General features: G+C 45.3%; 1 protein-coding gene across 1 annotated transcript in view; it reads right to left on the reverse strand.

The window, feature by feature from the left end:
• The window catches only part of LOC144499826 (mitogen-activated protein kinase 4-like), a 59,888-nt gene that overhangs the window by 5,949 nt on the left and 26,461 nt on the right, over window positions 1–27,478 (reverse strand). The window contains exons 2-4 of the mRNA XM_078222357.1: window positions 25,161–25,305; window positions 22,684–22,845; window positions 7,109–7,310 (exon numbers count right to left, since the gene is read on the reverse strand). Of these exons, the coding sequence (XP_078078483.1) occupies window positions 7,109–7,310; window positions 22,684–22,845; window positions 25,161–25,305 (509 nt within the window). The remainder of the gene's footprint in view (window positions 1–7,108; window positions 7,311–22,683; window positions 22,846–25,160; window positions 25,306–27,478) is intronic.

Raw genomic sequence — 27,478 nt, forward strand, 5'->3', positions numbered from 1 at the left:
TGCATATAATCCTAACTGCCTTAGTCTCTCCTCTTTTGACAGCCTGCCATCTCAGGAATCAGCTTGGTAAACCTTTGCTGTACTTGGTCTACAACAAGGACATCCTTCCTCAGATAAGGACACCAGAACTGCACATAATACTCCAGGTGTGGTCTCACCAATGCCCTGTACAATTGCAGTAAAATATCCTATCCCTATACTCAAATCCTCTCGCTATGAAGGCCAACATACCATTTGCCTTCTTTACTCTCTGCTTTACCTCGCACTTACTCTCAGCGACTGATGCACAAGGACTCCAAGGTCTTGCTGAGTATCCATCTCAATTTACACCCATTCAAATAATAATCTGCCTTCTTATTATTGCTATCAAAGTGGATAACCTCACATTTATCCACATTATATTACATATATTATTATATTCTATACCTCGGTTAATAAAGGAAAGTATCCCATATGCCACTTCGACATAACAAGGTCAGCACTGCAAGAATGGCGTTCAGTGGACACCTTGGTTCAGGTCATGATCTCCATGACTGATGGCACAAGTTCTACAGTGCAGGGCTTTAACTGCATAGTGCTGGCAATAGTGGGAATCCATGGGTGTCAGTGCTAGAGGATGGTGGGGTTTCTAGATCTCACTCCAGCTGCCCCTTTATCCCATGGAGGAGCACAGGGGCCCCCGGGCACCCGAAGGGGAAAAAACCCGCAGGAGCGGAGCCCGAGGCCTTCCACCCAGGAGACCCTAGGGTGTCCAGCCCAGCTGAGAGCCTTCTCCCTGACAGCAACACACCTCCAGCCCAGAGGAGGCCAGCACTGCAGCACCCATGCTGCTTGAATGCAAGCTCGGATCCTCAAGCTGCCCGCTCTCCAGGGCATGCTCACCAAGATCATCTCGGTCAGCAGGCCACCTCAACCTCAACTGTGGATCCTAGACATGGAAGATGAGAGAGGAAGACTAAGAAATGATAGGCACCTAATGGGCACAGGTGAACCAAGGTACTAGTGGAGATATGTCACCATTGTAATACCTGGCGGCACGGTAGCACAGTGGTTAGCACTGCTGCTTCACAGCTCCAGGGACCTGGGTTCGATTCCCGGCTTGGGTCACTGTCTGTGTGGAGTTTGCACATTCTCCTCGTGTCTGCGTGGGTTTCCTCCGGGTGCTCCGGTTTCCTCCCACAGTCCAAAGATGTGCGGGTTAGGTTGATTGGCCATGTTAAAAAAATTGCCCCTTAGTGTCCTGAGATGCGTAGGTTAGAGGGATTAGTGGGTAAAATATGTAGGGATATGGGAGTAGGGTCTGGGTGGGATTGTGGTCGGTGCAGACTCGATGGGCCGAATGGCCTCTTTCTGTACTGTAGGGTTTCTATGATTTCTATGATTCTAACTTGTATTAAAATTCACTTTGCTCACCCATAAAGAGTGTCCATGATGTCATGTCATGGCACCATCCTCCGCCAACCCTCATATAAATAAATGTTTCCACAGCGTTATGTCTCTTGTAAGGATACCAGATCAGAAATCCCAAGGTATACTATGAAACCAGACTAGACCCCAACTATTTGCTATTTTGGCATTAGTGTGAGGATAGGATATTTCACTCCAGGTGTGATTCTACTGACACACTGGGAAGCTTTAATCAAACAAACTTTATTTAACAACACAGTTTAACTATAACAAATGAATTAGCTTAACATTTAACAATTGAACAATACTTAAACATTGCAAGATACAATTCTTTGCTGCTAACCTACTCCTGTGAATTCCAATTCAAGCAATATTCCTCTGTGATGGGGGGGGGGGGGGGGGGGGGGGTGGGGGCGATCGGCAATGGGATGGGAGAAAAGGAACTCTGCGGGGGAGGGAGTGGGAATGAGGTGAGAACACTGCCGGGTGGGGCAATCGGCAGGCTGGGACCGAGGGGGGGTGGGCGGGGAGGGGCGAAGGGGAACTCTGCAAAGGGGGGGAGGGTGATTGGCGGGGGTTAAGGGAAGGGGAACTCTGCGGGTGGGGCGGCAACCTGGGAGAGAGCGAGGGAACTCTGCCGGCAGGGTGACCAGTGGCAGGGCGGGAGGGAGGGAAACACTGCAGGGGAGGGTGTGATCGGATCAGTGGGGGGTGATGTCCATAGGGGAGGGTGTCCTGGGGTGTGGAGAGGGGCAGGAGATCTCCCAGTACACTGGAAGATCAGGATGCCTGCGCAATGGCGGATCTAGAGCTCAGCAGTCGGTTTTGCCGGTGAGCTGAGGCTCCACCACCCCACTCCAATATTGCTGTTTCTGAGATCTTCCTGTGTGTGACCTGGCTCCCATACATATCAATACTTTAAAAGTAATTCATTGGCTATCAAATACTTTGGTTGTCAGTTTTGCTCCCGTTAACACATTCCGCTATTTACCTTTTACCACTATGAGCACTTTTCATCCCTTAATGACGCCATTAACACTCCCCTTTGTATTATGTCGATGACAGCTTTGTCAGTCTCTCCTTTGCCCTGGCCTGCCACAGTTCTTCTATTTTGCCCCACCTCCTACTATATAATTCATTACATTTCTACCTTTCTTCAGTTCTGCAGAAGGACCATTTGGAGTCGAAACATTAACTCTGTTTCTCTCCAGGCTGCTGCCAGAGCTGCTGCATTTATCCAGCATTTTCTGTTTTTATTTCAGATTTCCAGTATCCACAGTATTTTCATAGAATTACAGAGTCCGACAGTGCAGAAGGAGGCCATTCGGCCCATCGAGTCTGCACTGACCACAATCCCACCTAGGCCCTATCCCCATAACCCCATACATTTACCCTAGCTAGTCTCCCTGACATTAAGGGGCAATTTAGCATGGCCAATCCACCTAACCCGCCGGACTGTGGGAGGAAACCAGAGCACCCGGAGGAAATCCACGCTGGCATGGCGAGAATGTGCAAACCCCACACAGACAGTGACCCAAACTGGGAATCGAACCTGGCGCTGTGAGGCAGCAGTGCTAACCACTGTGCCACCCCACTTTTATTTTGGTGGAATGTCCTGATTTTTTGAAGGGTGCTATATAATGCAAGTCTTTCTTTTCTATTCATTCACACGGAAGTACTTTGAGGTAGAAATCAGGGGGGGCGATTCTCCCAAAAGTGTTGAATTGGTGGGAAAACTGGTCTCGATCACGTCTGTTTTGTCAGTTCAGCATCTCATCCGAATCTCCCCACTCTGTGACTGCAGAGGTCACAATCGTGAATATCATTAAAAACCCCGGCGGGCGGGGCCTATTCATGCTAGAGTCTGACAGCTCTGGAAATCTGTGCATCTCTGCCTCTCCCTGGGAGGCAGCACCCCCCCCCCCCCCCGCCCCCCCGCACCCCTCCGGCAGACCACCCACTCCGCCAGCCCGCCCCAATCGCTGGCCTCCCTCCAGCCCACACCGATCCCCATGCAGAGTGGCAGCGGGACCCCCTACCGCTATCAATCGCCCTTAGGCCCTGCCCACAATAGGCCCACCCCCTTGGCACTGTCCGATGCCCGGTGGGCAGTGCCAAGGTGCCTCCTGGGCAATGGCACTTTGCCCCTTGGGCAGTGCCGGGGGCACAGACTGGCACTGCCAGGGTGCCCATGCCCAGGGGGCACCACCCCCTGCCACCTGACTCCTTGGGGAGCCCCGATTGCCCCCTCTTTATTCCGGTGGGGTCTCCCACTAGTTTCCCGAATGTGGGGAGCAACTCTAAACCCCGCTGGAATGAAGTACTCCTGGCGGGATGGGAGAAGCTATCGGACCCGTTAAATTCCGTGCCGGGCCCGATAATCACATGCAAAATATATTTAAAATATGTTTAAAAAAAGATTTAAATAACTTACCTCCCTTCCCGCCGGTTTCTAGTGCAGCCTCGACTGTGCCTGTTCTCCGGCTCTGGGAGACATGCATGCATTCCTGACGCATGCGCGAATCCCGCAAAATGGCCGACACGCGATTCTCCCGACTGGACCTGCCAGAAAAGTTGCGGGTCGCGGTGGGAGAATTGGGCTCCAGAGGTGGAACGCCTGGATGATTTTTCTCATTCCAGGCTACAGGTGCTGAGGACCACTGTCTAGTTTTGCACAGATAGCAAGACTATGAGGCAGCACAGATCACTTTGCTCAGTAGAATGATAGGACAAGGATTTGTGCCCAATAAGCTCCAGTCAATCAGTGATTTCTACTCTGCTGTTACATGATGCCTACAAGTAAGGAAAGCGTAGTTTCCCAAGGTCACCTATAATGGCAGGGACCTTTCAGCTGAAGACAGTGCATGGCACAGTGGCACCAAAGAGGAAAAGGCATAAAGATAGATACCAAAAATTATATTATGTCAAAATATCATATTAAAATTCAAAAATGTCCCAATGGCAAAAAATAGCAGTCGAGCAGATAAACTGCCTACGCCTGTGTAAAACATTTCCTGGAATTATTAAGAGCAACCATATCTTAAGAATGCAGCTAGCTGCTAGCATGTTAACTTCCCTGGAAAGCTTGCACTGAAGTTGTCAAACTATACTCTTCTCTTTTTTAAACTTCACTCAGAATTTTACAATTGTTTACATTATTCCGGTTGCACATTTTGTTTACATGCCCAGCATATCTGCTGACAGGATTTTACATATTAAATATAGAAATGTTAACATACTTCAAAATGTTTTAATTCTAGTTTTGATTCACATTATCCTGAAATGAAACAATTTTGTTACACCACATATGATCACTTTTGCCAGGAAATTATGATGTTTTGCCCTGGAAAAGACAAGATATCTTGTGAGATAACTTATGGCAACATTGCCCCTTTGAGTCAACATCCTGGAGTTACCATTGACCAGAAACTGAACTAGCCATATAAATACTGTGGCTACCACAGCAGGTCAAAGACTAGGAATACTGAGATGAGTAACTCATCTCCTGACTCCCCAAAGCCTGTCCACCATGTGCAAGACACAAGTCAGGAAAGTGATGGAATACTCTCCCCTTGCCTGGGTGAGTGCAGCTCCAAAATCACTCAAGAAGGTTGACACCATCCAGGACAAAGCAGCGCACTTGATTGCTACCCCTTTCACAAACATTCAATCCCTCCACCACCAATGAACAATGGCAGCAGTGTGTACTATCTACAAGATACCCTACAGGAACTCACCAAGTTTCCTTAGACAGCACCTTCCAAGCCCACGGCCGCTACTATCTAGGAGGTCAAAGGCAGCAGACATCTGTGAACACCACTACCTGGAGGTTCCCCTGTAAGTCACTTATTATCCTGACCTGGAAATATATCGTTGTTCCTTCATTGTAGCTGGGTCAAAATCCAGGAACCCCTTCCCTAACAGCATAGTGGGTGTACCTGCACCTCGGGTACTGCAGCAGATCAAGATGGCAGCTCACCACCATCTTCACCAGGGCAACAAAGGATAGGTAATAAATGCTGGCTTAAGCCAGCAAAGACCATATCCCACAAATATATTTTTAAAAAGTGAGAATTTGGTGAACACCATTTTTATTTTAAAGTCATACTGACTTCCACTAACACTGGACAAGAATTTCATACTGCAGGCGAGGCGATGGCCAAGTGGTATTATCGTTAGACTATTAATCCAGAAACTCAGCTAATGTTTTGGGTACACGGGTTCGAATCTTGCCACGGCAGGTAGTGGAACTTGAATTCAATAAAAAAAATCTGGAATTAACAATCTATTGATGACCATGCAATCATTGTCGATTGTAGGAAAAACCCATCTGGTTCACTAATGTCCTTTAGGGAAGGAAATTTGGCGTCCTTACCCGGTCTGGGCTAAGTGTGACTCTAGAGCCACAGTAATGTGGTTGACTCTCAACTGCCCTCTGAAATGGCCCAGCAAGCCACTCAATTCAAGGGTAACCACGGATGGGCAATAAATGCTGGCCAGCCAGTGACACCCATGTCCCATGAATGAATGAAAAAAAACCTGTGGTATTTCTTTTGCATTTTCAGGCAGGCAATCTGTTCCCACTGTTCTACTTTTTAAAGTATTTCTTTCTGCCTGAAAATAGAAAATTGATCAGCATGTAAAGAAAAACAGCTGGTCCATCAAGCCTGCCCCACAATGGCTGGAGAATGACAGCTAAACATTTCCTCCCTCCCACTGCTTCTCCTTCTACCTCGCCCTCACACCCACTCTTCACCCCCACAGCTGACCTTCATTCACAATGTGAAGGTAACATAGAAACATAGAAACCCTACAGTGCAGAAACAGGCCATTCGGCCCATCGCGTCTGCACCGACCACAATCCCACCCAGGCCCTACTCCCATATCCCTACACATTTACCCGCTAATCCCTCTAACCTACGCATCTCAGGACACTAAGGGGCAATTTTAGCATGGCCAATCAACCTAACCCGCACATCTTTGGACAGTGGGAGGAAACCGGAGCACCCGGAGGAAACCCACACAGACACGAGGAGAATGTGCAAACTCCACACAGACAGTGACCCAAGTCGGGAATCGAACCCAGGTCCCTGGAGCTGTGAAGCAGCAGTGCTAACCACTGTGCTACCGTGCCGCCCAGAAGGTAGCCTTCTGTTCTCTTGCCCAAGTGTTCATTGAGCATGAGTCAGTGCCTGGAAAGGACAGAGTAGCTGGGTCTGAATGAATCCTGATATGCAAACATGAAATTTCTAGCAGGAGCTACTGAAGTTAGAAGATGGAAGCTGAGCTGATTGATATTTTTCTTCTTCTTCTTCGGAGGAGGAGGAGATTGACGCCGTGGAGGGGATTGAGAGTTTCTATGATTTTTAACTTTCAGTACAATACTCAGATGTATTCCTCGAAGCCATTGGGATGACTTTTTCACTACGTTTATTGGTCTAGCTAGTAGAGGATAGGAGAAGGAAGATGACGGTTTCCTATGCTCTAGATATCCTTCCTCCTTCATACTGTCACCGGTTATTACCTCCTTCTGAGTCTCAGAAAAGTTGGAGCAAAATTAGAGGTTCAAATGTGATCTATAATAGAATTAAAGTATGTTCTGATGAAGACAGTGGTAAACGCTGTGGAAACAATAGTTTCTTAAGCATCATTTCTGAGTACAAAGTGCAGGATATAATTCATACTAATCATTATGTAATACCTCTCCCAGTTCGACATCTGGCTCCGACTGGCTTCCATCAACAGTATGTCATCTATCTCATCTTCAATCCTGAAAGGATGCTGGGATATTGGTTCATCTTGCGGGCAGGAATAAGGGCTCATAAAGAGATGTGCTAGGCCTTCCTCAGCAGTTAATCGATCCATAGAGTTAAATGTCAGTATCTTCTCCAGGAAGTCGATGGCTGTGGCAAGCAGATAATATTGGTTACTGTTGCAAACATTGTAATTGGCTGTCTCAACAGAATTTCATTCTCAGTTTCTACAATAATAAAAGTGATAAACAGGAGTCATCTGAACTCCATGCAAGTAATGTTTACTCAGTATTTAAGTCTACCTCGACTGATTGAGTAAAAGTGCTCCAGGTTATGTTTTTGCAGCTCAGCAGAGACGCTCTGTGGTGGATTTTATATATGATTTGTTTCGAACTTTGTGAATCCCTGCATCCTACACATGATTATTTTTTAAAAGAAGTAGTGAATAAAGAAAAATATTGTAAAGTAAAGTTTATTTATTAGTCACAAGTAAGGCTTACATTAACACTGCAATGAAGTTACTGTGAAATTCCCCGAGTTGCCACATTCAGGCGTCTGTTCGGGTCAATGCACCTAACCAGCAAGTCTTTCAGACAGTGGGAGGAAACTCGGGGGAGTACCCAGAGGAAACCCATGCAGACACGGGAAGAATGTGCAAACTCCACACCAACAGTGACCCAAGCCGGGAATCGAACCCGGGTCCCTGGTGCTGTGAGACAGCAGTGCTAACCATTGTGCTGCTCCTTCCAGAAGTAATTCACATTCATAAAGCCGCCCCCCCCCCCCCCCCCCCCCGCCCCCCTCCCCTGGCAGTGGAGGCGGCTCACCGCTGGCTGCCAGCAGGATCTTCCAGTCCTGCCGAAGTCTATGGTGTTTTGCATGGCTTGCCGGCCATGCTGCTAGAGTCCCCGCCATGGAGGAATTGCATTCAGCGGGATTGGAAAATTCCACCAGTGGAAAGGATCGCAAAATCCTGTCCATAGTCACTGTTGTTATGCAATAAAAGAGGTAACCATTTTGCATGTCACAAAAACCCAATCAAAAGCAGTGAAATATTGACCAGTTCATTTGTTTTGGGTCAGGGCAGGACACCAGGCAAACCATGATCTTCAGCCTAGTTGGATCTTTTACACACACCTGAACAGGTAGGAAGGGGCTTCGCCTAGTGTTTAATCTGAACAGTGCAGTATCATCTGCATTGAAGATGTCAATCTAGAAACATTGGAGTAAGGCTTGAACAAATCTTCTTCTAATTTAGAAGCAAAACCCACCATGGAGCTAGGATGGCAGTGTGCATGTTCATCTCGGCATTGGGGGAATTTTGATTTTATTTGATTTTTGATTTGATTTATCATTGTCATATGTATTAGCATACAGTGAAAAGTATTGTTTCTTGGGTGCTATACAGACAAAGCATGCTGTTCATAGAGAAGGAAACCTGAGAGTGCAGAATGTAGTGTTACAGTCCCACTTGCCTAGGTGGGTGCAGCTCCAACAACACTCAGGACAAAGCAGCCCACTTAATTGGCACCACATCCAAAATCATCCACTCCCTCCACCATTGACGCTCAGTAGCAGAAGTGTGCACCATCTACAAGATGCACTGCAGCAACTCGCCAAAGATCCTTAGACAGCCCCTTCCAAACCTGCGATCACTTCCATCTAGAAAGACAAGGGCTGCAGATGAATGGGAACTAATCACCTACAAGATTCCCTCCAAGTCACACACCATCCTGACTTGGAAATATATCGCTTGGGTGTAGAGGGAAAGGGTAAATTGTAGTTTAAAACAAAATGAGAAGTGAAAAACTGTAAATCTAGAAAGTTGCAAAAGGGAGGGGGAAGAAAGAAATTAAGGCATTAAAAATATTTGGCAATGACAGCTGTCTCTTGCAGTCCAGCTTTGTGTGACTGCTCTTTCCTTCAGGACATGGGCGTTACTGGCTGGCTACCATTTATTGCCCATCCCTAGTTGCCCTTGAAGGTGATGATGAGCTGCCTCCTTGAATCGCTGCAGTCCATGTGCTGTGGGTTGACCCACAATGCCGTTAGGGAGGGAATTCAAGGATTTTGACCCAGCGACTGCAAAGGAATGGCGATATATTTCCAAGTCAGGATGGTGTGTGACTTGGAGGGAATCTTGTAGGTGATTAGTTCCCATTTATCTGCAGCCCTTGTCTTTCTAGATGGAAGTGATCGCGGGTTTGGAAGGGGCTGTCTAAGGATCTTTGGCGAGTTGCTGCAGTGCATCTTGTAGATGGTGCACACTTCTGCTACTGAGCGTCAATGGTGGAGGGAGTGGATGATTTTGGATGTGGTGCCAATTAAGTGGGCTGCTTTGTCCTGAGTGTTGTTGGAGCTGCACCCATCTAGGCAAGTGGGGTGTATTTCATTACACCTGACTTGTTTTCAAATCCCTCCATGGCCCTTGCCCCTCCCTAGCTCTGTAATCTCCTGCAAGCCCACAACCCTCCAAGGTATCTGTGCTCCCCTTATGCATTCCCAATCATAATTGCTCCACCTTTGGAGGCCGTGCCTTTAGTTGCCTAGGCCCTCCCTAAGCCTCTCCACCTCATTTTCCTTCTTTAAGACACTCCTTAAAGCCTACATCTTTGAACAAGCTTTTAGTTATCTGATCTAATATTTCCTTATGTGAGTCGGTGTCATACTTTGTTTTATAATGCTCCCGTGAAGTGCCTTGGGACATTTCATTATGTTAAAGGCACTAAGGTGTTGTTATAGAATCCCAGAATGTTGTAGCGATGGGTCACTCAGCCACCTGGTCTAATACTTCTCTCACTTTCAAGCAAACTTTGTGTAGTAAAATTTATTTTGGTTGTTTAATACCATGGAATCTTGTAGCTTTATTCTCTTATTAAGTATCTGAGAATTCATATTTCACCTAATTTAAACAAAGAGTTACTGTACCCTAACCGGAATATAACAGCTCCAATTTAAAAGAAAAGATTGAATTCCTCCACTCCCTCTTCTCACATGACCTCTCATTCCTGATAATATCACAGCGAATCTAAATCCCACCTTGTCCAATGGTTTTAATATTCTTCTGATAATAACTAATTGACATTCAAGAATAAGAGTAATGGATTTTTGGGAACTAGAGTCATCAGGGGTCATAAAGTAAAGTAAAGTTTATTTATTAGTCACAAATAGGCTTACATTCATACTGCAATGAAGTTAGTGTGAAAATCCCCTAGTCACCACACTCCGGCGCCTGTTCGGGTACACTGAGGGAGAATTTAGCATGGTCAACGCACCTAACCAGCACATCTTTCGGACTGTGGGAGGAAGCCGGAGCAGCTGGAGGAAACCCACACAGACATCGGGAGAACGTCCAGAATCCGTGCAAACAGTGACCCAAGCTGGGAATCGAACCCTGGTCCCTGGCGCTGTGAGGCAGCAGTACTAACCACTGTGCTGGAGATATGGGGATAGTGTGGGAAAATGCAATTAAGGTTGAGGACCAGTCATGATCCAAAGCGTCATATAGCCCACTCCAGCTCCTATTCCTGATATTCTAATCCAACAGCAGCTTAATGAAGTTCAATTTCAAAATCACATCTTTGCTCTTGTGGTTCCCCACTTGTCAATGAAAAACCACAAATTCCAGTTGCCTCTTGTTACATCCTTTCAACTTGTGTGGCATCCTTAACAACTGGTACATCTGTTCATATTAACAGTTTTGCCGTCCCTGTTTGCATGGTAGGAGGTGTATCTCCAGTGTATCTCTGTCCTTCACAGATGCCCTCTATCTGCGCAACTTTCAGCTACTATATGCTGAAACTTCCCTACATTGTCACCTCCCTCTGTTGAGGAAATCTTCTCTTCCACCTTGCCTTTTACTCTCCTTCTCATCCTTTTCTCCCTCCATCTGTATTTTACCTCCTCAATATTAAGATGTGTGTGATGGATACTTTTAGAAATGGATGTCGTTGTTGACTTCTTCTGCCAGGCCATATTCAACAAACCAACTCAAACACAAACTCATTCTTTTTATTTTGTCTTCTCTCTTCCCTCCCTATGGATCAGCATGAGGTGAACCTTGTTTACTTGTTTTCAGTCCAGGTTGATGATCTGAGATTAATATTACTTTTGAACAGCTTGCAAGCGAAGAGTGTTGTTTTTTAATTTAGATACCTCATGAGCACATACATTGATTTATGATTGATCAGGATAGCTGTTTACTGGTGATGGATGAGATCATGCCCATAGTGATTATTAATGTGATTTATTTCTTTGATATCAGATTAATTCATGCAGTGGCACAGTTCCTACAATAACAAAAGAACTACAAATTATAACTTGTTAGTCTGGAGGCTCATTATGTCAAGGGGAAAATTCAGCGGGCGTGATCTTACCTGCCATTTGTGCCACACTCCCGTTGCAGTGAAGTTGGAAAATTTGGCATCCAGCCAAATCTCCGTTCACTGCAGCGGAATGGGAAAATCCCGCCAGCGTGAACAGCCGTAACATTCCAGCCAACATGTTGGATGGAATTTGATGGTCCCCCAGGAGCGGGCTGGTAGAAGGTGTTGTGCATGCGTGTGCGTGTGTGTATGCGTGCATGTACGTGTGTGTGTGTGGCATTGGGTGCCATGGTAGCCATATGCCTGCCATAAACCTGCCTTCATTGGTATTTACCAGTGGCTGGGGTGACATCAGGCACCTGTCTATTTTTGGGCCAATTAAGGCCGTCAATTATTAGCCACTTTAGGGCCTCTTCTCACATGGCGATGGGCTGAGGAGGATCCCTCCTGTTCAGGCAACCTGTACCCAATAGAAGCCCCGCCAAAGTAGCTTGTCACCTCCCCCCAACCCACATGCTCCCACTTACTGACCTGCCAAACCCAGCCCCATATCCCCCCATTCCCTATCAGGGCTCCAGCAAATCCCCTGACTTATCTGCAAGTAAGGCAGCATAGTTTCTCTTCAGTAAGCACTGCCACCACCTAATGGTGCTGCTGGAACTTGAAAGCTGACGGCTATTTAATAGGCTGGTGCCTCTCGGAGCTGCCACTTAGCCATTAAATCGCTACAGGGAGTCACAGCCAAGCAGAGGCAGGCTGGGTCCCAATTTTCAGCCAAGGTGCCAGGACCAATGGTCTTTGTATAAAATTCTGGCTGCTGTTAATACAAAACATGCATCACTGACTTGAATTAGTGAGCTATAAATAGCCCTCAGGATGCCAGTATAAAATAATGGATCTTACACTAACTGCTGATGATGCTTAGTAAGGCAGCACAGTTCCTGGTTTTGATCTTGGTATCTCATTTATATACTAACTGCTGATCAGTGCAATACTGAAACATTCAGAATGTCTAGAGATTAGTTAAAGCCATAGAAAGTAATGTAGCACCTTCCATGCTGACAAGTTACTGGTAATGCTGCTCTGGCTATCTGAAGGGTGTTCAGGAATTCAGTACATTTCCAGTCCAATGAGGAAAGAGACATTCCTGTTTCTGGGAAATGAGATAAGTCAAGTGGATAATTGGCAATAGGAATAATTTAGATAACAGTGAACATAGCATTATAAATTCAGGTTTAGATTAACTATGAAGAAGGATAAGGAGAAATCTAATCCAAACATACTTAATTGGAGGAGGGCCAATCTCAATGGGACGAGAATGCATCTGTCTCAGGTAAATCAGAAACTAAAGTGAGCAAATAAAAGAGTCACAGAACAATGCAATTTCTTTAAAGATGGTACATTTGTCTGGTACACTCCCACAAGAGCAAGCAAAGCCAGAGCTTCCAAAAGAGATTGAGAGTAAGATGAAGCAGAAAGCAGATGGCAGGTTCATAATACAAAAACATAAAAACATAAGAACTAGGAGCAGGAGTAGGCCATCTGGCCCCTCGAGCCTGCTCTGCCATTCAATAAGATCATGGCTGATCTTTTTGTGGACTCAGCTCCGCTTACCTGCTCACTTACCATAACCTTTAATTCCTTTACTGTTCAAAAATCTATCTATCTTTGCCTTAAAAACATTCAATGAGGTAGCCAGAACTGCTTCACTGGGCAGGGAATTCCACAGATTCACAACCCTTTGGGTGAAGAAGTTCTTTCTCAACTCAGTCCTAAATCTGCTCCCCCTTACTTTGAGGCCATGCCCCCTAGTTCTAGTTTCACCTGCCAGTGGAGACAACATCCCTGCTTCTATATTATCTATTCCCTTCATAATCCTATATGTTTCTATAAGATTTCCCCCCCATTCTTCTAAATTCCAATGAGTATAGTCCCAGTCTACTCAATCTCTTATAAGCCAACCCTCTCAACTTCAGAATCAATCTAGTGAATCTCCTCTGCACCCCCTCCAGTGCCAGTATATCCTTTCTCAAGTAAGGAGACCAAAACTGTACACAGTACCCCAGGTGTGGCCTCACCAGCACCATAGACTCCCTGTTTTTAAACTCCATCCCTCTAGCATGAAGGACAAAATTCCATTTGCCTTCTTAATTACCTGCTGCACCAATTTTTTTGTGATTCATGCACAAGGACACCCAGGTCCCTCTGCACAGTAGCATGCTGCAATTATTTACCATTTAAATAATAGTCCATTTTGCTGTTTTTCCTACCAAAATGGATTAGCTCACATTTACCAACATTGTACTCCATCTGCCAGATTCTTGCCCACTCACTTAGACTATCTATATCCCTCTGCAGACTTTCAGTGTCCTCTGCACACTTTGCTCTGCAACTCATCTTAGTGTCATCTGCGAACTCGGTCCCCAACTCCAAATCATCTATGTAAATCGTAAACAATTGCGGTCCCAACACTGATCCCTGAGGCACACCACTAGTCACTGATCGCCAAACACCCATTTATCCCCACTCTTGGCTTTCTATTAGTTAATGAATCCTCTATACATCACCCATAACACCATGCACCTTTATTTTATGCAGCAGTCTTTTGTGCAGCACCTTGTTGAATGCCTTCTGGAAATCCAGATACACCACATCCACAGGTTCCCCGTTGTCCACCACACTCGTAATGTCCTCAAAGAATTCCAATAAATTAGTTAAACATGACCTGCCTTTCATGAACCCATGCTGCGTCTTACCAATGGGACAATTTCTCTCCAGATGTCTCACCATTTCTTCCTTGATGATAGATTCAAGCATTTTCCCTACTACAGAAGTTAAGCTAACCAGCCTATAGTTACCCGTCTTTTATCTACCTCCTTTTTTAAACAGTGGCATCACATTTGCTGCTTTCCAATCTGCCGGCACCTCCCCAGAGTCTAGTGAATTTTGGCAAATTACCATGAGCGCATTTGCTATTTCCCCCGCCATTTCTTTTAGTACCCTGGGATGCATTCCATCAGGGCCAGAAGACTTGTCTACCTTTAGCCCTATTAGCTTGCCCGACACTACCTCTTTAGTGATAATGATCGTTTCTAGGTCCTCACCTGCCATAGCCTACTTGTCATCAATTTTTGGCATGTTATTTGTGTCTTCCACTGTGAAGACCGACACAAAATATCTGTTCAATGCCTCGGTCATTTCCTCATTTCCCATTATTAAATCCCCCTTCTCATCCTCCAAAGGACCAATGTTCACCTTAGCCACTCTTTTTCGTTCTATATATTTGTAGAAATTTTTGCTATCTCTTTTATATTCTGAGCTAGTTTACTCTCATAATCTTACTTTTCTTTATAGCTTTTTTTGTGGCTTTCTGTTGACCTTTAAAGATTTCCCAATCCTCCAGTTTCCCACTAATCTTTGCCACTCTGTATGCATTTTCTTTCAATTTGATACTCTCTATTTCCTTAGATATCCATGGCTGATTATCTCCTTTTCTACAGTCCTTCCTTATCGCTGGTATATACTTTTGCAGAGTGCTGTGAAAAATCACTTTGAAGGTCCACCATTGTTCCTCAATTGTCCCACCATAAAGTTTTTGCTCCCAGTCTACCTTAGCCAACTCCTCCCTCATCCCATTGTAGACTCCTTTGTTTAAGCACAAGACACTGGTATTGGATTTTACCTTCTCACACTCCATGTGTATTTTAAATTCAACCATACTGTGATCACTTCTTCCGAGAGGATACATTCTATGAACTCCTCCTCGAGGCTGCCTTGACCGACCAACATATAGATTAAAATCCCCCGTGATAATTGCTGTACTATCTTTAGATGCATCAGTTATTTCTGTGTTTATTGCTTGCCTGTGATGTTATTATTTGGTGGCCTATAGGCCACACCTATAAGTGACTTTTTCTCATTATTTCTAATTTCCACCCAAATGGGATCAACCTTTTTCTCCCTAGAACCTAAATCATTTCTCACTACTGCCCTGGTGTCATCCTTAAATATCAGAGCTGTACCACCTCCCTTAACCTCCTGTCTGTCCTTCCAAATAGTCTGATACTCCTGGATATTTAACTCCCAGTCGTGACCACCCTGCAACCATGTCTCTGTAATGGCCACTAAATCATTCTCATTTGCGATGATCTGTGCCATCAACTCATTTACCTTGTTTTGAATGCTACGAGCATTTAGGTAAAGTGCCCTTATGCTAGTTTTTACGCCTTCTTTTTGAATCCTAACACCTCCATTAATAACATCTCCTGAGTTCTCCTTCCTTTTAACTTTTTTCCTGATTTTCGATGTAGTTGAAACCTTCTCTCCACATGCTAACCTGCTGCTTTGTTTCCCATTAACCATTATACTTCCTGTACAAAGAACAAAGAACAATACAGCACAGGAACAGGCCCTTCGGCCCTCCAAGCCCGCGCCGCTCCCTGGTCCAGGATTGAATCCTGAATCCAGGATCCCCGCCCAATTTTCCAGCCTATCTACATACCAATATCCTATCCACCGAGCTGTCCCTCACAGCTACGATGCTTTGTTCATTACAACCTATTAACTTACCCCCACCCCCCCATTCCAGACCATGTGATCTCCAGGGAGAGGCGAAAACCCAGAGTGAAAAACCCCAGGGCCAATATGGGGAAAAAAAAATCTGGGAAATTCCTCTCCGACCCCCTGAGGCGATCGAAACGAGTCCAGGAGATCACAATGGCCCCGATCGGAAAATGCTTCCCAACCCTAGTCATTTCCACTTCCACGAACACCATATGAATTCCCTGCCCCCGAGACAGGTTCCCAACTATCCGCAGTCTCACTCTGTACTGGCACCAGCAAGATGATCGTAGAATGAAGCCTTGAAACGAGAAACCAGGAACAATTAGCCCGCGCCGCTCCCTGGTCCAAACTAGACCACTCTTTTGTATCCCTCCATTCCCACTCCGTTCATATAACTGTCTAGATAAGTCTTAAACGTTCCCAGTGTGTCCGCCTCCACCACCTTGCCCGGCAACACATTCCAGGCCCCCACGACCCTCTGTGTGAAATATGTCCTTCTGATATCTGTGTTAAACCTCCCCCCCTTCACCTTGAACCTATGACCCCTCGTGAACGTCACCACCGACCCGGGGAAAAGCTTCCCACCGTTCACCCTATCTATGCCTTTCATAATTTTATACACCTCTATTAAGTCTCCCCTCATCCTCCGTCTTTCCAAGGAGAACAACCCCAGTTTCCCCAATCTCTCCTCATAACCAAGCCCCTCCATACCAGGCAACATCCTGGTAAACCTCCTCTGTACTCTCTCCAAAGCCTCCACGTCCTTCTGGTAGTGTGGCGACCAGAACTGGACGCAGTATTCCAAATGCGGCCGAACCAACGTTCTATACATCTGCAACATCAGACCCCAACTTTTATACTCTATGCCCCGTCCTATAAAGGCAAGCATGCCATATGCCTTCTTCACCACCAAAGTAGTTTTACTCTTCCCTTCCCATTTAGAAAGATGCAGCTTAATCCGGGATAGTCAGCACGGATTTGTGAAGGGCAAGTTTTGCCTCACAAATTTGATAGAATTTTTTGAGGAGGTAACTAAGTGTGTAGATGAAGGTGGTGCAGTTGATGTCATATACATGGATTTTAGTAAGGCGTTTGATAAAGTCCCCCATGGTCGGCTTATGAAGAAAGTAAGGATGTGTGGGATAGAGGGAAGTTTGGCTGATTGGATAGGTAACTGGCTATCTAACAGAAGACAGAGGGTGGTGGTGGATGGAAAATTTTCGGACTGGAAACCGGTTACCAGCGGAGTGCCACAGGGATCAGTGCTTGGTCCTCTGCTATTTGTAATTTTTATAAATGACTTGGAGGAGGGGGCTGAAGGGTGGATCAGTAAATTTGCTGATGACACCAAGATTGGTGGAGTAGTGGATGAGGTGGAGGGCTGTTGTAGGCTGCAAAGAGATATAGATAGGATGCAGAGCTGGGCTGAAAAATGGCAAATGGAGTTTAACCCTGACAAATGCGAGGTGATTCATTTTGGTAGGACAAATTTAAATGTGGATTACAGGGTCAAAGGTAGGGTTCTGAAGAATGTGGAGGAACAGAGAGATCTTGGGGTTCATATCCATAGATCTCTGAAGGTTGCCACTCAAGTGGATAGAGCCGTGAAGAAGGCCTATAGTGTGTTGGCGTTCATTAACAGGGGGTTTGAGTTTAAGAGCCGTGGGGTTATGCTGCAACTGTACAGGACCTTGGTGAGACCACATTTGGAATATTGTGTGCAGTTCTGGTGCACCTCACTACAAGAAGGATGTGGAAGCGCTGGAAAGAGTGCAAAGGAGATTTACCAGGATGCTGCCTGGTTTGGAGGGTAGGTCTTATGAGGAAAGGTTGAGGGAACTTGGGCTTTTCTCTTTGGAGTGGAGGAGGTTGAGAGGAGACTTGATAGAGGTTTATAAGATGATGAGGGGGATAGATAGAGTGAACGTTCAAAGACTATTTCCTCGGGTGAATGGAGCGGTAACTTGGGGGCATAACTATAGGGTTCATGGTGGGAGATATAGGAAGGATGTCCGAGGTAGGTTTTTTACTCAGAGAGTGGTTGGGGTGTGGAATGGACTGCCTGCAGGGATAGTGGAATCAGAAACTTTAGGAACATTTAAGAAGCTATTGGATAGGCACATGGAGTACTTCGGGATGATAGGGAGGAAATAGCTTGATCTGGGTTTCAGACAAAGCTCGGCACAACATCGTGGGCCGAAGGGCCTGTTCTGTGCTGTACTGTTCTATGTTCTATGTTCCCCTTCACTTGCTAGTTTGAAGTCCTTGTGACCACCCTATTTATCCATTTCGCTGGAACACTGTGGTCCCAGATGGGTTCAGGTGAAGACTGTCCCAACGGTATAGTTCCCTTCTTTCCAATACTGATGCCAATGCCCCATGAAATGGAACCCCTCTTTCCCGCACCATTCCTTTAGCCATGTGTTTACATCCCTAATTTTCTCATCCCTATGCCAATGAGCACGTGGCTCAGGTAGTAAACCAGAGGTTATAACCCTTGAGGATCTGTTCTTTAATTTAGCTCCGAGTGCTTGATAATCCGCAAACAGGTCCTGTTTCGTAGTCTTGCCTATGTTGTTTGTCCCAGCGTGGACCACAACAACTGGATCCTCCCCCTCCCACTCCAATATCCTTTCAAGCCGGTCAGAGATGTCCCTCGCCCTGGCACAAAGGCTGGTGTTAATACAAAATAATACAAAGGAGCAAAATAACTTTTTAAAAATTTGTTAGGCGTGAGTGAAAGTGGCTGGGTCAACATTTTTTGCCTATTCCAAATTGCCTTTGAACTGCTAGGCCATTTCAGAAGTCAACCACATTGCTATGGCTTTGGAGTCACATATAGGTCAGACCAGACCAAGTAAGGATGCAGGTTTCCTTCCCTAAAGGACATTAGTGAACTAGATAGGTTTTTACAACAATCAACAATGGTTTCATGGTCATTATTAGACTTGGTGGGATTTGACTCCAGGTCCCCAGAGTATCATCCTGGGTCTCTGGATTACTAGTCCATTGATAATGCCACTGCCTTCCCATAAGGTGACATGAAGAAAATCTTTCTTACGCAGGAAGAGTTAGTATCCTGAATGCACTGCCTGAAAGTGTGGTGGCAGATTCAATTGTGGCTTTCAAAAGGGAATTGGATGATTACCTGAAGAGAAAATGTTTACAGGACTATAGGGAAAGGGCAACTATGTGAAAATAGTGGAGAAACAAGTGATTGGGAAAAATTTAAGAAACAACAAAGAGAGACTAAGAAAGCGATAAAGAAAGGAAGGATAGACTATGAAGCTCGGCTAGCAATTAATATAAAAAATGATAGTAAAAGTTTTTATAAATATATAAAAAGGAATAGAGTGGCTAGAGTGAATGTTGGACCCTTGGAGGACGAGAGGGGGGAGTTAATAGTGGGAAATGAGGATATGGCTGAGTCTTTAAATAAGTTTTTTGTGTCGGTCTTCACGGTGGAGGACACAAATAGTTTGCCAAATATTAACGATAGAGGGTTGGCAGCAGGAGAAATACTTAATACAATTAATGTTACCAGAGAGGCAGTGCTGGGTAGACTAATGGGACTGAAGGTGGATAAGTCCCCGGGTCCGGATGGAATGCATCCCAGGGTATTGAAAGAAATGTCAGAGGTAATAGTGGATGCGTTAGTGATTATTTATCAAAACTCGTTGCATTCTGGGGTAGTGCCGGTTGATTGGAAAACGGCTAATGTTACGCCGCTGTTTAAAAAAGGAAGGAGACAAAAGGCGGGTAACTATAGGCCGGTCAGCTTAACGTCTGTAGTAGGGAAAATGCTGGAATCCATTATTAAAGAGGAGATAGCAGGGCATCTGGATAGAAATGGTTCGATCAATCAGACGCAGCATGGATTCATGAGGTGAAAGTCGTGCTTGACGAACATGTTGGATTTTTATGAAGATGTGACTAGGGCGGTTGATGGAGGAGAACCGGTGGATGCGGTGTTTTTGGATTTCCAAAAGGCGTTTGATAAGGTGCCCCATAAAAGGCTACTGAAGAAGATTAGGGCACACGGAGTTGGGGGTAGTGTGTTAAAGTGGATTGGGGACTGGCTATCCGACAGGAAGCAAAGAGTCGGAATAAATGGGTGTTTTTCCGGTTGGAGGAAGGTAACTAGTGGCGTGCCGCAGGGATCGGTACTCGGGCCGCAACTATTTACCATTTATATAGATGATCTGGAGGAGGGGACGGAGTGTAGGGTAACGAAGTTTGCAGACGACACAAAGATAAGTGGAAAAGTGAATCGTGTGGAGGACGGAGAAGATCTGCAGAGAGATTTGGACAGGCTGAGTGAGTGGGCGAGGATATGGCAAATGGAGTATAACGTTGATAAATGCGAGGTTATACACTTTGGAGGAAATAATAACAAATGGGATTACTATCTCAATGGAAACAAATTAAAACATGCTACCGTGCAAAGGGACCTGGGGGTCCTTGTGCATGAGACGCAAAAGCCCAGTCTGCAGGTACAACAGGTGATCAAGAAGGCAAATGGGATGTTGGCCTATATTGCGAAGGGGATAGAATATAAAAGCAGGGATGTCTTGATGCACCTGTACAGGGCATTGGTGAGGCCGCAGCTGGAATACTGTGTGCAGTATTGGTCCCCTTATATGAGCAAGGATATATTGGCATTGGAGGGAGTGCAGAGAAGGTTCACCAGGTTGATACCGGAGATGAGGGGTTTGGATTATGAGGAGAGGCTGAGGAGATTGGGTTTGTACTCGTTGGAGTTTAGAAGGATGAGGGGGGATCTTATGGAGACTTATAAGATAATGCGGGGGCTGGATAGGGTGGAGGCGGAGAGATTCTTTCCACTTAGTAAGGAAGTTAAAACTAGAGGACACAGCCTCAAAATAAAGGGGGGTCGGTTTAAGACAGAGTTGAGGAGGAACTTCTTCTCCCAGAGGGTGGTGAATCTCTGGAATTCTCTGCCCACTGAGGTGGTGGAGGCTACCTCGCTGAATATGTTTAAAGCGCGGATGGATGGATTCCTGAGCGGTAAGGGAATTAAGGGTTATGGGGATCAGGCGGGTAAGTGGTACTGATCCACGTCAGATCAGCCATGATCTTATTGAATGGCGGGGCAGGCTCGAGGGGCTAGATGGCCTACTCCTGCTCCTATTTCTTATGTTCTATGTTGTAGAGAACTGGCACTGACACGACGGGCTGAATGGCTTCCTTCTATATTGTAACCGCTTTCAGATTCAATGATTATAAGTTGATAGGCTATTTTGTTACGAAGAAATAGTATAAGTAATCCTACCCTCTGTCCAGAGAGCTAAAGCGCACATGCCTTCTGCATGAAGAGCACTGTGGAGTACCTTCATCACATGGACTGGAGCAGTTGAAGAAGGCACACCACCATTTTCCTGAGGAATTTTAGAGATGGACAATAATGCTGGCCTCATCAGCGAAGGCCATATCCCGTGGGTGAATGCAGTTTTTTTTAAAAAGGTGTTTATACACCCCCCTAATCACGTAAGCCTATATGTTTCCTAGAAATAATGTTCCTTTATGCCAATAAGTCTTGAGGAGAAACCCCAAACTGTAACATTGCTTACTTACCATGAACCCACCTCCATTCACCTGATGAAGGAGAAGTGCTCCGAAAGCTCGTGATTCCAAATAAAGCTGTTGGACTTTAACCCGGCGTTGTGAGACTTCTCATTGTGCCCACCCTAGTCCACATCGACAGCTCAACATCATGAATGCTTACTTAGTTTATCATAATTGTTTATCTTGGTTGGTAGAAGAAGCATGGAGGAGATGCAAGATGATGGAAAACCCTTTCATTTATAAACCATTACATAAATAAGAACTTAATAACATAAGAAGTAGGAGCAGGAGTAGGCCATCTAGCCCCTCGAGCCTGCCCCGCCATTCAATAAGATCATGGCTGATCTGATAGTGGTTTAGTTCCACTTACTCGCCCACTCCCCATAACCCTTAATTCCCTTATTGTTCAGAAATCTATCTACCTGTGACTTAAACATATTTAATGAGGTAGCCTCCACTGCTTCAATGGGCAGAGAATTCCAGAGATTCACTACCCTCTGAGAGAAGAAGTTCCTCCTCAACTCTGTCCTAAACTGACTCCCCCTTATTTTGAGGCTGTGTCCTCTAGTTCTTGTTTCCTTTCTAAGTGGAAAGAATCTCTCTGCCTCTACCCTGTCCAGCCCCTTCGTTATCTTATATATCTCTATAAGATCCACAGATATTAACTCCAATTTTTTTTTGAGTTAAATTATTAAACTGAACAGATATTCACTCCACCACGATGGCAATGTTGTAATATTTATGAGGTGGCAATATTGACATCTGAGGTTTTTCAATCTTCACAAGTAGGCATGCAGTGCCAGTACTGAGAATCATTTTATTTGGCCATGGAAATGCTGAGTTGTTTGCTCAATAGTAGATAAGGCCCACAGCCAGAAAATTTAAAAAGAAAGATGTAAGCTTGCGGGAACATTGCAGAATCACTCCATGAATGTGGGTCTACAGTGAAAGGACAGAGCTGTGTGCTATCTTCTCACCTCCTGCTTGTCCCCTGAGGACATCTTACATGCAAAACAAGTATCACACTTTACTTCCTAAGGGCGATTTACCTTCTGAATTGCCTTCATGAAGTAGTGTCCTCAATGGTTTTGATACCTCCCACTTTGGGTTGATGTATGCTGGCATTACACGGAGCAGTTCCTGCTTGTCCTCCTCGTGGAGAACAGGAATTGTTTTCAGAATCAACTGCATCTGTTCCAGCTCATGAGCACCTAGGAAGAAAGGAGCGTCTTCAAGACAGAAATTGATAAATTCTTGATTTCTCGAGGAATAAAGGGCTATGGGGAGAGAGCGGGTAAATGGAGTTGAAATCAACCATGATTGAATGGTGGAGTGGACTCGATGGGCCGAATGGCCTTACTTCCGCTCCTATGTCTTATGGTCTTATGGTCTTATAGGTAGAGAGGAGGAAGTCATACCGTCTTTAAGTTTGTTCACTTATTCTTTGTCACATGCCATGTACCCGGTGCAGAGGGGGTCGGGGAAGACAGAGGACCTCCTCATGAACCTGCTCCTGGGCCTAGCCAAACATGCTATCAAACAGATCCAAGCACTGAGGGGACCATCCAACCCGATTGTCTGCCCCTCTACCGCAGCTATATTCGTGGCCAGGTGTCCCTGGAGAGGGCGCATGCGGTGTCCAAGGGCACCGCAGGGACTGGGGTGTATTAGTGACCTCTTTAATCACACTTTGATTTAAGTTTCCTTTCCACTTTGTTTTTTGGTTTGGGCAGTTCCTTTCTTTTTGGGGGCTGCCCTTCTTGCTTTGCCCTGAGTTTGTTTGATTTAGTTGACATGAAAAGAAATGCCATGTACAGTTCCAAATTTAAAACAAAATTAAGCAGCACTGTTGACTGCCAGGATATGTTGGAGTATTGGAGATATTGGAATACAGCCACTATTCCTCAAACTGTGAACTTCATCTCAACAAGATGTCAGATAATTATGTTCACAGAAAAGAGGCCATGAGGGTCTACCTAAGGTCCTTCTAGAAAAGCAACCAGGCACCCCTGCCAGCTCTGACCTACATGCCACTCCCCACCCACAATATGTGGTTCACTCACAATGTACCCTGAAGTGATCCTGAAGGCTGCGCAGTTGGAAAGAATAATTACAGAACCGAATCAAAAGAGAAACAGCACACTGCCCTCTTAGCAATGATTAATACATTAGAGCAACACAATATTCAGAAATTCCAAGCTCAGTCACTTTATACGGTCCTTGGAACAACTGTCCCATGGACTACTTGATCAATAGTCTGATATATGCTATACTGCAAGAATAATATTCCAGACTCTTTCATCATAAACCCTGTTTGTGTCCACCAGGGAAGTGATATTCAGACAAGTGATAGTGGCCCTGGGAATCCTCAATATTGAGTGCACACACTATGAAATCTAATGGCTCCAAGATGGTCAAGGAAACCTTCTATTGATCACTCACTGACCAACACTCAACTGGCAAATCAGCCTTCTCTCCATGTTGAACATCTCCTGGACAAAGCACCAAGGATGCAGAATGTACAGAATGGGGGGGAGGAATCAGGATATTGAATTCTATGATCAGCCATGATCAAGATGAATGGCAGAGCAGGCTCGAAGGGCCGAATGGCCTACTCCTGCTTCTAGTTTCTATGTCACAGCACCAAGCCAGATGGACCCATGTCAGCTGAAGAAGGAACCAACATGAGGGGCTACTTAACCTGGTCTCATTCTCACCAACCTACTACTCATAGACTCAATTGTCCACAACAGATGTGATAACAGCTTCGTACTTGTGAAGGCAAAATCTTATTTCTAAGGTGAGGGCACTCTCCATTCATACAGCACAGATTTACAGGCATGTTAATTGAGATTTACTGAGGACAGATCCAGTCTCCAGGGCGGCATGGCAGCACAGTAGTTAGAATGCTGCCTCACAGTGCCAGGGACCCAGGTTCGATTCTTGGCTTGGGTCATTGTCTGTGTGGAGTTTGCATGTTCTCTCTATGTCTGCGTGGGTTTCCTCTGGGTGCTCCGGTTTCCTCCCACAGTCAAAAGATGTGCTGGTTCGGTTGATTGACTATGCTAAATTCTCCCTTAGTGTCAGGGGATTAGCAGGGTAATAGGGAATTATGGGAATAGGGCCTAGGTGGGATTGTGGTCGGTACAGACTCGATGGGCCAAATGGCCTCCTACTGCACTGTAGGTTTCTATGGCATAACTCTATGGTATAACTCCCAAAACTGGGCATCCACGAGACACTGTGTGGCATCAGCAGCAGAAGAATTGTATTCCACCTCATTGCCTGACAGATCCCTCTCTCTTAAAATCCCTAGAGTGCAGAAAGAGGCCAGTTGGCCCATCTAGTCTGCACTGACTCTCCGAAAGAGCGTCCCAGCCAGGCCCTCCCCTCTGTTCTATCCGTGTAAAAATGTACCTTTCTCTTCAATTTTTTATCATTAACTTTATCGCTGTCACATGCTATCCTGTGCCTTTGTAAGTCAACATTTGACAAGCAGCAAATAGAAGAACAGGAACTTGCTTACCAGCAAACAACATCTTTCCAGTCAGCATTTCCATAAATATACAACCTGCAGCCCACATGTCAATAGCTTTGGTGTAGTTGTTCGGTGACAGAAGGAGGCGTGGAGATCGATACCATTTGGTTACTAGACCTTCAGAAAGATGACCCTGGTCAATGAGAAGTGACAAAACATGACATTAACCAATAAAATAGATTCTCACATTGGTTCAACTTTAGAGACAAGGGATGGGATTAACTGTTCCCACCCTCACGCTGTGTTGATGGAGGTGGCCGGCCATTGGCCACTGGAGGGTTGTCCTCGGAAGATCCCGCTGCGGGAAGAACCGGAAAATCCCGCCAAAGGCTCAAACAGTTTTGTTACTTAACATGCTGAGTAACAGTGTCATTATCACTCACCCAAAATGCAAAACTGGCAACATATCACCAACAAAGCTGCTGCCACATATGGAAAAATTAATCTGCTGCAGTACATTTCAAGTCCATTTGCTACAATATATTTGACAATGAGTCAGCCTAAAGCTGTAATTCAATGATATTGCAAAGCGATCGGTTTTCCAAGTGTACGACATTTAATGAAACGAAGGTTATGAAACAAATGAACACAGAGGTTGGAGTGTAAACATCAGTCAAGAGTGAATTCATCAAGAATGGACGCGATGGGTGGGATTTTAAACTTGGCCAGGGTGCCCAACTCCTCCACCATTTGGAGAGGAAGTCCTGTCCCTGAGAGCTGCCGGACTGTCAAATAGCCAGTGGATTTCTGGGTTTCAGTAACCCATGGAGAACAGTGGCTTCTGCTGGAAACTGTATCCAGTCCCCAACAGAGATTTTCAATGGAGATGAACACTGAGGAATGTGCTGGTAGGGAGCCCGAGGTACTGCAAGCTGACGGGCTTTATACTTGGCAGCTATGGGAAGGGATCCTCACATGGCTATTAACTGGCTACCTAAGGGCCTCCATTAGCCCACAGGTCAGTGATGCCTTCTCTGCCGCACCTAAAATTACAGAGGGGCCAGAAATGTTGACCACTTGCTTCATCCAAGGAGTGTTCAACATGATGAGAAGATTGCTAGGCGCTGAGAATGGCGCCATGGCATTAGACTCAACTTTAGGCCAATGTTTACTTGATGCTATGCCAATCACAATATGATGGTGCCTGGATTGTATCGAGCTTCTTGAGCAATGTTCCAGACCTCAGTGAATGGTGCATATTCATCGCTATCCTGACTTGAGCCTCATAGGTGGTGAAGAGACTTGTTAGTTAATGAGAAACTAATAGCAGAGTAACTGAAACTTACCCCTCCCTGCATTTTAGTCATAGTGTTGATTTGGTTGGTCTATTTGAAGAGAAAGGTAGATTGAATTTCTGATGAAGATTATTTTTTCACTTTGGTTTCCGGTGTTCAGTTGAAAGGTTCTCTCAAAATGCTAATTTGTCTTCCAGGTGCTGATAGATCTACTGTGCATTTCCAATTCGGACCATGGTGGGGAAGCCTATCGACAGCCTTCCTGCCCTGCAGCCAATTGAGGCCCCGGTGCCGCAGCTGGTATTAACAGGTAGCGATCTCGCCAAGCAACCGCGCAAGCAGAACTCTGTGGGGTTTCTGGCTGGGTCCCCTGCCCTTGATGCCAATCCCCTACCCTCCCCCACTGTAACGACTTTAATCAGGCAATTGAGGTTGGCTTGTTAGATCGGAGAGCTTCCTATTTTGTATTTAACCAGGAGTGTCAGTTCCTTTGGGACTCCTGGTGTAGATTGCTAACAGAAAGCACTCTGTATGCTGTTGTCAGACTTGTAAATAAAGGGATTTTGGTGAAGGGACTTCTGCGTACGAGGACTTATTACACCCACAACCCCCTCAATGACCAGCACTCAAACAACTGTTCATACCTAATGATCCCTGCCTGGCTAACGCTGGCCACAAAGTGCCAGTTAACATGAAAGCACTTCATGAACATCCATGCCAAACCTCAACCTACTGAAGTAATGCAAAAAGAATCGTGCAAAACAATGTTAATAGGTCTGATTTTTTTTACTTAAACAATTTAACTGTTTGCAACTAAGGAGATTTCCAGTGCAGCCAACAAATATTGTTGTGGGAATTAGTCCCGATGTCTGTACAGACACTAAAACTGCAAAGCAGTTAACAAAATAAACATCATGAAAACTTACTTTCTCTTTTTAAAAGATCAGTTGCTTCAGGTCAGATCCTGGAGCTCACTTGCATGTGGTTTTTATAGGAAGATTCATGGGAAGATTATTGACACGAGCCTCACCCAAAGAAGTAAGATTCAAGGTTGCATGTTATGTTTACCCG

The sequence above is a fragment of the Mustelus asterias genome, chromosome 1 (assembly GCF_964213995.1).
Source record: "Mustelus asterias chromosome 1, sMusAst1.hap1.1, whole genome shotgun sequence".
Classification (NCBI taxonomy): Eukaryota; Metazoa; Chordata; class Chondrichthyes; order Carcharhiniformes; family Triakidae; genus Mustelus; species Mustelus asterias.